The sequence below is a fragment of the Phytophthora cinnamomi genome (assembly GCF_018691715.1).
Source record: "Phytophthora cinnamomi strain GKB4 chromosome Unknown Contig10, whole genome shotgun sequence".
Lineage (NCBI taxonomy): Eukaryota > Oomycota > Peronosporomycetes > Peronosporales > Peronosporaceae > Phytophthora > Phytophthora cinnamomi.
The window spans coordinates 744,192-759,359 of record NW_027150943.1 but is presented as its reverse complement, the minus strand read 5'-3'; the positions used below and the strand labels follow the sequence as shown (position 1 = coordinate 759,359).

Here is a 15,168-nt window from a genome sequence, read left to right as displayed (position 1 = left end):
CTAACACCAGCGCTGCTGCGAACAAGGCAGCGCGTACATCGACGTCGATGCGGCCGCTCCCAAAGCACTCGGGGGAATGAACTTCCGATTTGCTGCCTTGAGTATAGAGACACTGTGACGTTGAAGCTGCAGCGCATGACGAGCTGCGCGCGTGGAGGCTGCGATTGGTCAGCTCTAATCAGATGGCCGCTTTTTGTAGACGACCGCATCAGGAGGACGATCAGTGGGTCCATCACTGAATTGAACCGTATACCTCCTGCGAGATGGCTTCAGCGGCCGAGTCCCGCACTCCGACAACACTTTCGGGGAGATACATTTGATCCTTTGAGCAGATCCGGACAGCGTTGCCCTCGGTGGATGCGTCGGCTGCCAAGCAGACCGGATATGCACGCTGCACCTGTCGGCTACCACTTACATGTACACTGTACTTGCGACTCGCAGTTTGCAAGTTGGGGCCCACGTCAACGCACCGGTAGAAGTACGTATGAATACTAAAGCGAGATGCATCGAGCAAGATGCGTCGAGAGCACCACTGCAAAGGGCAAGCACCAGAAAACGCAGGCGCCGGCAAGCTACATGTACAATGTGTGCATGTAGTTGTGCTGTTTCGCCAGTTCAGGACAACCCTGAGGTGGGCCACAGAGATCGATCCTGCGCTTTGCAAGTCGATGCTTGTACATATACATGTACAGTATCAGCAGCGACCAACAGCAGCGAAAGCAGGAAATCGCTCTGTCTTTCGCGAACTCTCTCTTCGTTTCCCACGCTGTAGCTCGCTCATCTGCGAGTCGCTCTACAATGCGATAGGCACACTGCAACCATGACGCGCTTCCAATCCTGCAGCCTCTGCCTAGAGAGGGGTTTGCTGATGGGTTGGCAACCGTGAGGGCAGCGTCCGTATGTTACACGTACATATGATGGAGAGTGACTTAATCAAACAACAAGTTCAGGATAAAACTCGATCACACTCCTGCCGCCTCTACCTCGGCACCTGTCGATCGACGTCTTGACCACCGGAGCGGCGTCAAGCCTAGGGTACTCCAGTCTCACTTTCCAATTCACCTCCTGTCTCCCAAGCCTCCTTCAGCAAGCACCAAACCAGCAACGATGGGCAGCGGAAAGTTCATGACGCTCGAGGATTTCAAGATGGCCTTCAACGTCTTCTGCTGCGTCTACGGTGTTGGAACGCTTGGTATGCCCGGCAACTTCTCGCGTGCCGGACCCGTGTTGGCAGTCATCGCCATGGCCTTTATGGCCTTCGCCAACGTCTACGCGTCTGTCGCTATTTGCCGAGTCATGCTGCTCGCTCCCAAGTCCGTCCGCACCTACGGTGACCTCGGTCAATGGTGCATGGGCAAGTGGGGCCACTGGCTCGCTGTCGTGGCTCAGATGGCCTCGTGCTTGCTGGTCCCGTGTGTGTTCCTCGTGCTCGGTGGTTCGCTACTCGATGGCCTCTTTCCAGGCGCCTTCAGTCAATCGGTCTGGATCATCTTCATGGCATTATTGTGCCTGCCCGTGTGCCTCATCCCGACGCTCAAGGAGGGAGCTGGTGCTGCTTTCGCTGGCTGTGCAGGCACTGTCATCGCCGATATCATTGGTGTGTCTGTGGTGCTCTACGGCATGCGCGGCCACCCGTCCGTGCCATCGCCAGACCTCAAGTTCTCGCAGGTCGCGGGCGTGTTTGGCAACCTATCGCTCGCCTACGGTGCCGGTATCGTTATCCCGGCCCTGCAACGCCAGCACAGCGAGCCGAAGCGTATGCCGCGCGTGGTTTTCTTCACGATCTCGCTCATCTCGGTTCTCTTCCTTGTGCTAGCCAGCACCGCGTACTCTGCTGTGGGCTGCCAGATCTCGGGGAACTTGCTGTTCACGATCTACCCGAATGCCGACACTGGCATGACCACGCTCGGTTTCAAGTCGAACTGGGGCACCGTCGTGCTCGCTTACCTGTTCATGCAGCTGCACATTACCATCGCCTTCTCCGTCCTGCTCAACCCCGTGTTCTACCTGGCGGAGCGACTTACCCTCGGTATGCACCAGAAGAAGGAGGGTGATATCGAAAACGCCATCAGCTACGCCGACATGGGAACACCCCGCCAAGGAATCGGTTGTCAACGCCTCGGTTAACGTGTCGGAACGCCGCTCTAAGATCTCCTACGTTTCGGTTGCAGACGCTGAGAACCCGCACTTCGGTGATGCGGAGGCGGAGGCTGCCGAGTACAGCGGCGCCAACACCATCAAGTATGTGCTACTGCGCGCTGCCATCATCGTGGTGCTCGTGATCCTGTCCATCGTGCTGAAGGACCACTTCTCCGACCTGTCGGACTTCGTGGGCGCCTCCTGCATCTCGCTCAACAGCATCATCCTGCCGATCGTGTTCCTGCTCAAGAAGTGCTGGACCACCATCCCCATGTACGAGAAGGTGCCCGCTGTCATCGTGGTGGTTATCTGCACCATTCTGGGCTGTTACGTGACGTACACGTCCGGCAAGACGCTGTTCGCCCCGACGGACTCGGACGTGTCGTTCCCGTACTGCGACACGGAGTACGAGAACACGGTCTACTACAACTACACCGCCGTTCACGGATAAGCGGCGTGTCTGTAGAGAAATGGTACTTCATCGGCTCGTTCGCGAGTTACTAGTGATTGCTATACCAATGAGTGAGATTTAGTTCGTGTTCGTCATGTACATCTTCCGATTCTTCTACTATTGATCACCACACGCAGCCTTCAGGTCGCAGGTCCGGGTCGATGAGGAAGGTGTTGAGTATCTTCGATACCTCTATAAATCTCTGGCACTGGCCTCCTCCTCGTCGATACGACAAGTCCTTTGCAACGCGCAGTAGTTGGTTCACAAAGCGTTCGAGCTTCCTCTTCCGCATGTGAATCTGCAGGCTGCGCCAACCTGTCCACAGCGCCCAGCTTCCTTTATTGGGCAACCTTGACGGAAAGCTCTCTATCGATGTAATCCACGTCACGCGACTGCAGTAGGGGCACCAGCGCAGGTGTTCTCGGTCGTGCACTATCTTGGCGATGCGCTTCCGGAGCTCTCGGAAGGCGGAGTAGCGGTGTTCCACCTGGTATTCCGGTTCCGCCTCCTCCTTCTCCTGCTCCAGCCTCGACCTTCGCTCGCTCTTGGTCTCCCCTGGTGTCGTCGGGAGCCCCTTTTGAACGTACTGCAGGTATACGTCGAGCACGTACACCGTGGCGCCGCCTTCATCTTCCCGGTCGTAAGTCGCGCAGACTTTCACGCGCTGCACTTGGTTGAGCGTGAACGCGTGCTTGGAATTGTTAGAAAGTGCGGACAGCCGCCGTCCGAGATCAGCGTCCTCCTGTACCAGGTCGAAGCCATCCTCGGGGTCAAAGATGGATCTCATGATGGAGGCTGGTTGTGGAGTGAAGAAATCACCGAAGACAGTAGCTCTGGAGACCAATGCATTGGTAGTGGCCTTCTCCGAACGTTCGGCCTTGCAAGGTGTTGGCAATACCCACCCCAGAATGAAGGTGTGGAAAACAGCAGTGTGCACCATGCGAAGCGGGTGCACATCTGGTAGGTTTGCCTTTCGTACAGCGGAGATAAGTGGTACAGTAAACCGCGCTGTGTATTTTTTTTTTTCGTAGCCTGTTGATAGACGGCGGGGAATGTGCAGTAAACACAACCGAGTGGCGTTTCGTTGGTGGGGCATCTTCAGCTTTGGGCGCTGCCGTCCTCAAGTCAAGGTTCTCCCAACATGGCAGCTTGATACTGCAGAAAGACGAATCTCCGTGTTACTGCCGCAGCACGAGATTTGGACCGACAGATACGGTCGTCTTTCCATTAGCGAACACATGAAGTCGCCAAGCCGCCGACACAGAAAGTTTCAGGGAGTCTCCGAATGTCCGCGAAAGTTGCGAGTCGCAACGTGTTGAAAGGCTTTTCCAACACTGAAAAGCTGAAGCACCCCTACTGTAGGGGTGTTTCAGGTAGCGCCTGTATACTCATTGCGTGCACGCCACAAGTGGAGATTCGTCCACCTTTTTCGACGCTACTTTATCGTATACAAAGGAGTGCAAAGCCATTTGATACACGTGCTGGTTGTGACTCCTTCCAGCCTGAGCTGGGACGCCTAACATTCGGTCGCTCTGCAGCAGAACAGAGTCTGTTGGCACGCCCCACACGGAGTGGCGATCGCCTGTCGTCACCCCGAGTGAATTGGAGCCCGTCTTCACACGAGCTTCTGTGGCACGAACGAGTCTTTGACGTTGCACGATTCCATCTGCTGCAACGACTTTTTAATCCCGACGCGAAAGCAAAGCCAAGTTTGTGCAAGTGGAGGAGGCCAGTCTCACTTCCAAACGAGCGCCATGGGGGGCGGATCGCTTTTCCAGGTCGGAGTCGCTGTCGAGTTCTGGCGGGTTTTGGTGCACTTGAGCATCTTGGCCTTCTGCCTGGTGCTCTTCGAGGCCTTACTGCACTATGTGGAGCACAAGCTCTCTCGATACGACAAGTACCAGCACATGCTTCGGAAGGCGTACCGTGAGCTCATGATTCTGGGATTGTTGAGTCTCGGGCTCAAACTGCTCAAGGAGGTGCCAGGAATCCACGCCGACAGCAAGACCATGCTGGCCTTCCAGGTGGCCGACCTCGCCATCTTCATCCTGGCGCTCGCTCTCATCCTGCAGGCCATCATCGTCTTCTCGCAGCTACGCAGGCACAACAAGGTCGCGGATCGGACGGAGTTGATCACTGCACAGGACCTGGTGGATTCTATCACTCCTCCTGCTGGAACACCCCCAACTTCAGGACCGGTTCGCGGTGGCGGTTCCTCCGGTTGGCTCTGTTGCTCTCGTAAGCCTACGGGTGCTGCATTCGACAAGGAGGTCGTAGAGCGGAGGCTACTTCGACACCTTTTTCTTCGGCGGTTCGGACTGCCTCAGCTTTTCCCGTTCTCCAAGTACCTTCGTCGGGCTCAAGCAAGCCAAATCTCACACATGATCGAGGTCGAGCCTTCCATGTGGGTGCTTTTGCTGGCTGTGGCATGGGCGATCTGCGGTGTCGTTGCTGTCCTCGATAGCTGGGAGGTCGATCTGCCTGAGAGCCACGAGCTGGTCGAGGTGTTGATGATTTTCGGGTGGGTCTTGTTGGTGCTTCACCTCGTAGTACTGTTGTACTTCCGCTGGTGTCTACGTCAGCTTCTGGACGCTGCTGGTTACAGCGACAATGAGGCCGCGCTGCTGGATAACCTACGAGTAATCGCTGAAGAGGAGGCGCTTGCCTGGCAAAATGAAGCCGCGGATACTGCTCTGGATACGATGAACCGAGTGCAAGACGAACTGGAGGAAATTGAAGATCGTAGAAATGCTGAACGACACGTTCTACTTCGTAAGGACGTCGGGCTTCAGCTCGTCGCGACCTGTTGTCGCAACATGAACAAGATTGGTGTTGCTAAGCTCCGCACAGGAGGCCGGGTTCCTAGTGGAGTGCAGTCGGGGACACCGCATATTCGTATCCGATTCTTCTCACGCAAGGCGTGGCACGTCACCGTCATGTTCCTGCTGATTCTGAACGGCTTCTTCATCGCTCTGCTCGTGCAGTGCGCTGTTTACGATCTCGATGACATCTACAAAGAGTTCGGACTTCTACCCGCCATTTTGGTGCCGCTGCCGTTGGTTTTGAACACTTTCGTGTTCCAGCAGCGCATGTTCCGCTACTTCGTGATCGTTTGCAGCGTCCTCCGCGTGGAATCCAACACGCTTGGCGAAGTGGTGAACCACTTCAGTGAGATTGTCGAGATGCGGACAGAGTTCGGAAGCTCGCTGCTCGAGTGCCTCAAGGAAGGAGACTACACGATCGTCGATCTGCGCCGAGAGCTCCATGCGTACGACCCGAAGCAGACTGGTTTGATCGACGTCGACCGACTTCGCATTGTGCTGGCCGCGTTCGGGTTCCGTTTGACGCGCTTCCGCTTCAATAGTGTCGCGATGATGCTGTTCGAGATGAATGGAACCAGAGTCGAGTATGGCCAACTGCTTCGACTACTGCTACTTGCTCAGAACGAACACCAGACCGAAAGTGTTTCGGGAAACCAACAGAAACGCCAGCACCCGCTCCTGCAGCGGAGCATGACGTTTGTGGACGATGGTGGTCGAGGCAGTTTACGCGCGAACAATGCAGCGGCACCTACTACGGGACGACAGGTGCCTCTGCTCTCGCAACCGAGTTTAGGCTCGGAACCAAGGGCGAGTGATTTCGTCAACGCAGGGCTACCACCAATGCGCCCGATTTCCGTTAGTGCAGCGTCTGACTCGCACGCAAATATGAAAACTGAGAATGGCAACCGACCACGCCCGCCAATGCTGGAACGAAGCTACACACAACAGTTCGCTGGCTCAAGTTCTCGAGCACTTCACGACATGTTTAATATCCGACGAGTATCGACCTCACAGACTGATACGGTGCCTTCCGACACTGTGTACACCGTCCTTTAGAAGCCATTATAAAGCCTGCCATCGTGCGGGAACCGATGAGGGACAATCACAAATTCACCGTAAAGAAACACGATCGTGTAATAAATGCTTGCATAAGCTTAGCAGAATTTTGTGCTCATCTTCGACGGTGACGGTCTGAACAGTATTTCGTATACCTCAGTGGCATGCGCGTGCTCAGATTCAAATTCAGACTTTACAGCACTCAATTTCTAGCGCATCTTGCGCTTCACAAAATATCACCACGAAACGCGCACTCCAAAACGCGCTTAGTGAACGAACGATCCTGTCTCGCTCTCGAGATACTCAAGGACCAAATATAGCAAGACCAAGATCTATCATTTTAGGGTATTCGACACGATCACCGGCGACAGATGTAATATGAGCCAATCCGGCTTCATTTTTCACTATAACAGCGTTATCCAGGCACACTCCGAGCTATCTACAAGGGTACAAGGGACGGAAGTCGGCTTGTAACAACTAATTTGGTATCAGAGATTCATCCAGACATAAGATGACGATGAAGAAGCCTGGAGCGGTTGTCTACTAGTCTACTCAACCAACGGAGCTAGACATCACTCGAATTTGAAAGAAGGCATCCTAGATTTACCATAGCCTTCACTTCAACTCGGCATCTACCACTACTGGTACAGTTCATCACATCAAAAGGTGTTTTTTTAGAAAGTACGGGAAATTCCAAATTCGTAATTTCGAATTAATTTCAATAGACGTAAAGAACCGTTATCACCATAACATGCACCAAACGTACCTTGGGATAAAACTTGTATAACAAGCACAGTTCGAATGCACCTCTATATTACTTCTACAATCGCTTTGTTAAGATAGCTCGTAGCCTACTTGAGATCAAGATACCGTTCTAAGAACTACATGACAGGAAGCTGACAAAGCGCTTGCCAACGGTTCATCGACGCTTCTGGCAGCGGCAACGGTGAAGACGTATCCAGGAGAGGGAAGTCCGCGGTTGCATATTGTATTTGTATTGCTGCGGTTGTGTCGACTACACCCGAGGGAGGGGGGACGCTGCATCCCCGCGGTAGCTACCGAATATACGCCCCACAGTTGGTCGTCTACAGACCCAAGCTGGTGGCTCCGATATGTAAAACATGTATCATAGTGGCCGCAGACTGCTCAACTAGTACTGATATCATGTGCATTTCGCTGGAATAGAACAAATCAATGCAGCAAGCGACCCATGCTGTTGCCGAGCTTGCTGGGCATAGCTCACGAAACGGACGCTCCTGATAGTGAATAACCTCTTAATAGTGCTAATCGTCAATCTCGTATCACTAACCACAATTCGGTAAGAGGATATTTTGAGTTAACGTTAATTGTGCATGCCATGGGTCACTGGGAGAGCACCCCTAGCACTACAAAGCAAAAGGTATCACTATTTGGGATACCGCAGCAAAGAGGATTGTCTGTACCGTAATGTGTAGGTTTGCAAGAAAAAGAGAATGCAAACGTCTCGCCTTGCTTACGACATGTAATGTACTCAAGCGCTACAGGTAGGCAGGCCACACAGACCCTATATTCTCTTTGACTTGGCATTCAAATCTCGATATTTTACACTGAATGCGTTTTCAAACACGCAGTTGCAAGGCTGACCAACCTGAGTTGATTACCATGCAATTTGCTTCCGTGGCAAAAAAATCACAATTACGCAATAGTGTAACCCATGCATTGACCATTTTGGGACTGCTAAGTCGAAGTCAAGCAAAGACGGTAAACAAGATGCGGCTAGTCTCCAGAAGCGCGTGCTTCTTCATCGCTTTAGACGTCCCCGCTTTTGCAGTTCTGGACGCGTCAAAAGCACGCCTCTGTCGAAAGGGTGACCCAGATGGTCGATGTGTAAGTATCTTATCGTGGGTCGGGGACAGTCAACCAGTGGCAATCTGCAGCCAAGCTCGTGTAATACGTACGATAGAGGATTCTGCTTCGAGTTGTCGTGCGAATCGTCTCAGGGAATGCCTAGGTGGAGCATTCTCCCTTTGCATAAATGTAGTTCCTTCCTGAGAAGGGCGAAGGGCGATACGCAGCAGAAAGTGTAGGCTATCCTGCGTTTGAGCGGATAGGAAACCACCTTAGCCGAACTTTGTGGCTAAGCGCAAGCGGTCAGCACAACATCCGTTGACACCCTGCACCACCTGGTGAACGATAGGTTTAAATTAATCGGGCCATGAACTTCGTGATGGTCTTGTCCAAATCTGCCCCTTACTTCAGAAAAAGCAAGATGGGGGGCGGATCGCTTTTCCAGGTTGGCAATGCGGTTGAGTTCTGGCGGGTGTTGGTGCACTTGAGCGTCTTGGCGTTCTGCCTGGTTATATTTGAGGCTGCGCTGCACCACGTGGAGCACAAACTAGCGCGGTATGACAAGTACCAGCACATGCTTCGGAAGGGGTATCGAGAGCTGATGATTCTTGGGTTACTGAGTCTCGGACTCAAGGTTATCAAGGAGATTCCGGGTATTCAAGCAGACAGCAAAACAATGCTGGCGTTCCAAGTGGCCGACCTCGCCATCTTTATCCTGGCGCTCGCCCTGATTCTCCAAGCGATTACCATCTTCTCTCAACTGCGCAAACACAACAACATGGGAGATCGCACCGAGCTGATCTCTGCTCAGGACCTGGTCGACTCAATGAATCCGTCGCCCGCAGCTTCTTCTGCTACCGGACTACGGCACTCCTCATGGCACCTTTGGCCGGAAGAAACTCCCTCGTTTGAGAAGGAGGTCGTAGAGCAGCGACTGCTTCGACACCTTTTTCTTCGGCGCTTTGGTCTCCCCCAGCTCTTCCCGTTTTCGAAGTACCTTCGTCGGGCTCAAGCAAATCAGATCTCGCACATGATCGAGGTCGAGCCCTCAATGTGGGTGCTTTTGTTGGCTGTGGCGTGGGCGATCTGCGCATTTGTGACTATTCTCGAGAAGTTCGTCGACCTACCTGAGAGTCGAGACCTTGTGGAAGTGTTCGTGGCTTTTGCTTGGATTTTAGTCGGTCTTCATGTAGCAGTGCTGTTTTACTTCCAGACGTGCATGCGGCAAATCCTGGTGGCTGCAGGGTACAGTGAAGACAACGAGAAGTTGGTCGAGAACCTGCAAACAATCGCAGACGAGGAGGCGATTGCGTGGCGCAACGAAGCTGCGGACAGTGCGTTGGATACCATGAACCGAGTCCAAGAAGAGCTAGAAGAGTTTGAAGATCATCTCGATTCCCGACGGCACGTACTACTGCAGCATGATACCGGGTTTCAGCTTGTGGCTACTTGCTATCGTAAAATCAAGCGAGTCGGTGCTACAACCAAACCCAGAGAAACGATAGGTGTGCAGCCTGAGACTCCGGATATCAACATTCGCTATTTTTCTCGCAAGGCCTGGCATGTCGTGGTCATTTTCCTGTTGATGCTCAACGGTTTTTTCATCGCGCTTCTGATCCAGTGCGCCGTGTACAACCTGGATGAAGTGTACGGAGACTTCGGGCTGGTCCCGGCTATTATGGTCCCCCTTCCGGTGCTTTTGAACACCTTCGTGTTCCAAGAGCGAATGTTCCGCTACTTTGTGACGGTTTGCAGTATTATTCGCGTGGACGCAAGCACACTAGGGGAAGTTGTACACCATTTCAGTGAGATTGTGGAGCTGCGATCCGAGTTTGCAGCTACTCTGCTAGAGCGCTTACGAGACGGAGACTACTCGGTGCTCGATCTACGCGCCGAGCTGGACGCCTATGATACTCACAAAACCGGCATGATCGACGTTGACAAGCTTCGGTACATCCTTGCTGCGTTCGGCTACCGTCTAACGCGTTTCCGGTTTAACAGCGTCGCGATGTTGCTGTTCGAGTTGAGAGGAACGAAGGTCGAGTACGGCCAACTTCTTCGATTGTTAATGGTTTCTCAGGCGGAATCCCCCCGTGAAAGTGCCCAAGCCAGTTTGAGACGGCAGCATCCGCTTTTGCGGCAAAGTACCGCGTCATTCAATGGTGGTGCGAGCTTCCGGTCAGACAGGATGACTGCTCTATCTGCTCGCCAGAGGCCGTTACTGGCGCGAACTAGCATGGAATTCGAGACGAGACCGAGTGATTTCGTGATTCTAAGTACGCCAACGTTGCCACCGATGAATCGAGCGTCAATCAGCGCAGCTGTGGACTCGCAACCGATCATGAAAACCCCTAACGGAGGCCGCGGGCCCACCTCGGTGTTGGACCGTAGCCACTCCCACCAGTTTCGTGGATCGACGTCTCGAACACTCCATGACATGTTCAATATTCAACGACCTTCGGACTCCCGCATTCAGGTGGCCTCCGACGACGCGTACACAGTACTCTAGGCTAACTAACTTCCAATAATAAACCAAAATGTCCCCGTGAAGTCGACAGCGTTGAACATGAGTTAATTCGGACACCACGTGCTGAGTGTGTTTTTAAGTGTTGCTGTTTTGGTATTGATATGCACCAGCAAAATCGACCTTACAGTTTCTGTACGATTTTAAATCCCAGAAATATAGCGAAGTTCGCTAGTATTCGTGCTCAGGTTACTTCACGTACACAAACAGCTATTGTAAAATGGTCAGCAAATGGCAGACAAAGGTTTCCGATGTCCTGGAATGACCGCACATACATTGCTAAGCCCAGATTACAACCTACTCGATGGCGGGAAGCTCTCTCTTCAAAGGGCGACGACGTAGATTTTTTGGCGGGTGCTCGTCCAATTGAGCATCTTGACGCTGTGTCTGCTGGGCTTTGATCGCGCCCTTCATCTTCTGGTGCACCATCTCGCGCGTCATGATAGTACCATCATATGCTCCGGAAGGTGTACAGGGAGCTCGTGATCCTGGGTTTGATCAGCCTCGTTGTGAAGGTGTTCAAGGAAGTCACAACCGCTTGTTCACACCGACGTAGCCGGTCTCGTTATCATCTGAAATTTGAGAGCGAGGGCCAGGAAGAAATTGGTGCAGTCTGCGCCACCAACATCGTGTTGCTGTCGATGTAGCTGCCCCATAAACTACTCCGAAAATTCAGCAAAAAAGTGATAAATCAGTTGAAAATATAATTTGGCGGTCGTATTCTAATTACACCATGGCAGTGTTGTCCGAGACTGACTCCGCTTGAGAATCCACCAACTTTTGAATGTTGTACATCCTGTGTGAAGCACTCGAGAGCTGGACCGCGCAAACTGGTTGATGTAGGTACGCTGCAACATTGGACGCCGACGTTGTGCTTCGCCAGTCAAACCTCGGTGCAGCTTCGGGGTACCGATATTTGCATAAACCAAATCGCAGTGTCCTATGTCGGAAGCAACGCTGGACTCAGCCAGTAGCGGGAGATGCCGAGTGGAAGTTAACGGGCCTGTGAAAATTGTGTTCCCAGCACTGTGCACTCTGTCATCTTCGAACGACGTCGAGCTCCGCTGTATCAGTGTAAATCCACCACCACGTCGTTAAACGTTGTCATATTTCGTCACCACCAGTGTCAGAAGCTAAGTCAGTTGTCTGTAATCCACTTCAGTTCAGTCCCTTGGAGCTCAAAGAGCAGCAGTACAACACTGATAAACCTGAAACGGGTCGCAATATCGCCGAGTGAAGCCAAAACGGCACGGATGTCGTCGACATCAATGACGCCCGATTAATTCACGTCATGCGTTTTCAATGTCACCTTTAAGTTGGTAATGGTGTGTCTGTCATCTCTTAGGTGTTGGAGCACTGAGGTCGCAAATTCGGTGCGCATTTCAAGAATCTCGGTATAGTGGTTAGCTATCTGACCGAGCGTGGTGGCACCCAAGTGACGAACGCTTGCGCTTCCCATGACGTCGCGGAATACGTTTTGTTGCAGCATCAGCGCGTTCATTATAATTGGAAGCGGAACCATCGCGGCTACCACCATCCAAGCTCCTAGTAGATTTCGTCCAAGTTGTACAAAATGCAGTGCAGGAACGACGCCACGTAAAATTCGATCAAAACAACGAGAAAGATGACCATGGCTTGTCTGGCCATTAAGGAGAGGCGGAAGTGGACACCAGAGTCAGGGCGTAGCAGATACTCGAGGTATCGCGGGCACTGAGCTGCAAGTCCATACCTCGGTTGAATACACGTCGTGCGGCTCTCCAGCTCTCTTGTCGCAAATTAACTTGCAATTGTGTGCAGGGCACTGTCAAAAGTTTCGCTTTGCCAGGCTCTCGCCTCCTTGTCAGCGATTTCTTAGAGTCTTGCGGGCACACATCGCAATTTACGGCCTTTGGCGCACTTGGATCCAATATCTTCTCCGGCGCGTCTTCGGAGGATTCCCCTTCACGGGCGAAGTCCCCCCTGTGTGGGGCTGAGAATGGGGGAGGAGGCGATCGAGGCGTCTGGTACGAGCGGCGGCGTGCCAGGCGATGTCCACCAGATACTTTACTGCCTGCCGCGGCACCAATTTCAAGACCAAGGCGCGTTGGACAAGGTGGGCCCTTCGCGCTCAAGATGAACAAGACCCGCCAGCACACGAGAGACTCCGTAGCCCTCTCGTATGTCCCCCGAATGTCACCTACCTAAGCGCGTGGGACCTGGTGAACCCCGCGCGTGAGCATGTTATGGAATCCAAGGACTTCCTCGTCTCAGCAAGCTTCGTCGTGGCGGCCGCTTGAGTGACGTGGTTGGACGGAAGTGAACTGCGTGCAGCGCGCGAGCTCCGTTGAGATTCAGTCTCCAGTTTGTGTATGTCCCCAGCTTCGCTCTTGGCGGCCGTGCGACTAGTTCTGCGTTTGCAACCTTCTTCTTCAAGGTTGGCAAAAGAGCTTCGTTTGTCAATTTCGGCGATCGGAAGATGGCAGGACCAGGCAAGACGCTTTCTAGACCGGGTAATTTCCGACTTGGGTAATCGGTTCCGGCCTCCGGGCCCTCTGCCTCCTGCCCCCGCGCAGCGTGTGTTAGCTCATAACAACCGCACTAGCCATGTTAAAGGCACGTATTTACTAACCCCCGGACACTTGATCAACGGGTCCGCGTTCCCTCCCGATTGCCCCAACCAGTTCAAGCTGCTTCGTGAAAGTGTGTCGATTTCGACGGGCTGTTGGGAAGAGGAGTACAAGAATTGAATTGACCGCAACGAAACAATGGTGACCGACTTCTAGCACTACCAAGAAAATTGGGCTTCAAGCCCCAAGCATGAGCACCAAGACAGCCTTCAAGGCTCAAGAAACACTTACGTCAACGTTACGATCGCGATTCTAGCCTATGATGGCTACCGGCGACGCAATAGGCTCCGCTTACAGAAAAATCCAGGACTCTATAGTTAAAAACACAAATAGAGGTTCTCTGACCCCCCCTCCCAGAGTCTTGCGCCTAGTCGTTGGTGTGGCTCCGGCGTCCAGAAGTTGATGGACGCACGATCGAATGTAGTAGCAGAAGTAGCAGCCCCGCGAAGATCACGAAGAGTTTCACGACCTCGTAGCCAAGCTTGTAGCTCAGTTTTTCAAGGAGAATCGAATCCCACACATCCCCCCACGCTACCAAAATCAGCAGAATCCACATGGCTCCACCTCTATCAAGTCGAGACTCAGTTCCAGGCAAGTACAACACCCGTCACCTGCGTAGTTCGACGAGAGAGTTAGCTGCAAATACATCATCGGTGGTGTAGGAAGGAAGCATTGCTTGTGCAGCGTGGCGTACTGTGAATTTCGGTGTAAGCATTAAATTCTCAGATAGTATTTTGATCGTCATTTTTGCTCCATGCGTTTGCAACGCCGAGAGCGTTGCAACTTGCTGTAAATTGTCTATCGAGTTTCAGATAGAAATCAGTGGATCGGCGCTGCTAATTTCTTGCGTAAGTCAGCCTTTCCTTTCAGCAGAGCGTTCATTTCTAACTGGACTTATTGCCTCCACAATTCAACGGTGTTTGAGTTCGTTTGAGTTCGTTATGCGCAAGGCATAGTTCTTTCTGCACTATGTTGCAACACTATTGAAACGGGTACCCAGACACCGTACCATTTCCAGACCTTCACGCTGATCCGTTGGCAACGTCTAACAGATCAGCGATTCCCTTGTGCACTTCTCAACCTTCAAGATGGCAGGCGCATCGCTCTTCCAAGTAGGCGGCAACGTCGAGTTCTGGCGGGTGCTGGTGCACTTGAGCATCTTGGCAGTATTTTTGCTGGGGTTTGAGGCTGCGCTTCACCACCTCGAGCACCGCCTCGCGCGATACGACAAGTACCACGCCATGCTACAGAAGGTGTACAGGGAGTTGATGGTGCTCGGCTTGATCAGTCTCATACTCAAGGTTCTCAAGGAAGTAACGCCGGTCGACAGCTACAACAAACCGATGATCGCTTTCCAGGTCGCGGATCTTATCATCTTCGGCCTGGCGATTGCTCTCATTTTGCAGTCAATTTGTATTTTCTTGCTACTACGAGGCCACAGTTCACGGGCTGATGAAGCAGAGTTCATCATGACGGAGGATCTGGTAGAGCTTCTGCAAGAGCAAGATAACCGCAACAACGTGCTTCCACCGCTCAACACAACCTCATCTCACCTACCCTGGATTTGCTGCAGCGAAGCCAGTAAAATTCGTGGGGAAATGGCCAAACATCGCTTACTGCGGCAATTGTTTCTGCATCGCTTCGGCCTTCCCGAGCTTTTCCCGTTCTCGAAGTATATTCGCCGTGCTCAGGCGCACCAAATTTCATCCATGATCGAAGTAGAGCCGTCGATGTGGGTGCTGT

General features: G+C 52.7%; 3 protein-coding genes across 3 annotated transcripts; 2 read left to right on the top strand and 1 right to left on the bottom strand.

The window, feature by feature from the left end:
* Positions 1–1,107: 1,107 nt before the first annotated feature.
* Positions 1,108–2,590, top strand: IUM83_05714 (Amino Acid/Auxin Permease (AAAP) Family; the record flags this gene model as incomplete). The annotated part of the gene is made up of 2 exons (XM_067929869.1): positions 1,108–2,122; positions 2,172–2,590. 2 exons carry the CDS (start codon positions 1,108–1,110, stop codon positions 2,588–2,590), a joined length of 1,434 nt encoding a protein of 477 aa, XP_067798072.1.
* A 124-nt stretch (positions 2,591–2,714) lies between these two features.
* Positions 2,715–3,377, bottom strand: IUM83_05713 (Tartrate-resistant acid phosphatase type 5; the record flags this gene model as incomplete). Its single annotated transcript, XM_067929868.1, has 1 exon — positions 2,715–3,377. One exon carries the CDS (start codon positions 3,375–3,377, stop codon positions 2,715–2,717), a length of 663 nt encoding a protein of 220 aa, XP_067798233.1.
* Positions 3,378–4,344: 967 nt separating this feature from the next.
* On the top strand, positions 4,345–15,010 carry IUM83_05712 (Mlo-related protein; the record flags this gene model as incomplete). Its single annotated transcript, XM_067929867.1, has 4 exons — positions 4,345–5,996; positions 8,707–10,333; positions 14,478–14,909; positions 14,999–15,010. The coding sequence occupies 4 exons, from the start codon at positions 4,345–4,347 to the stop codon at positions 15,008–15,010; spliced, it is 3,723 nt and encodes a 1,240-aa protein (XP_067798204.1).
* Positions 15,011–15,168: the final 158 nt, after the last annotated feature.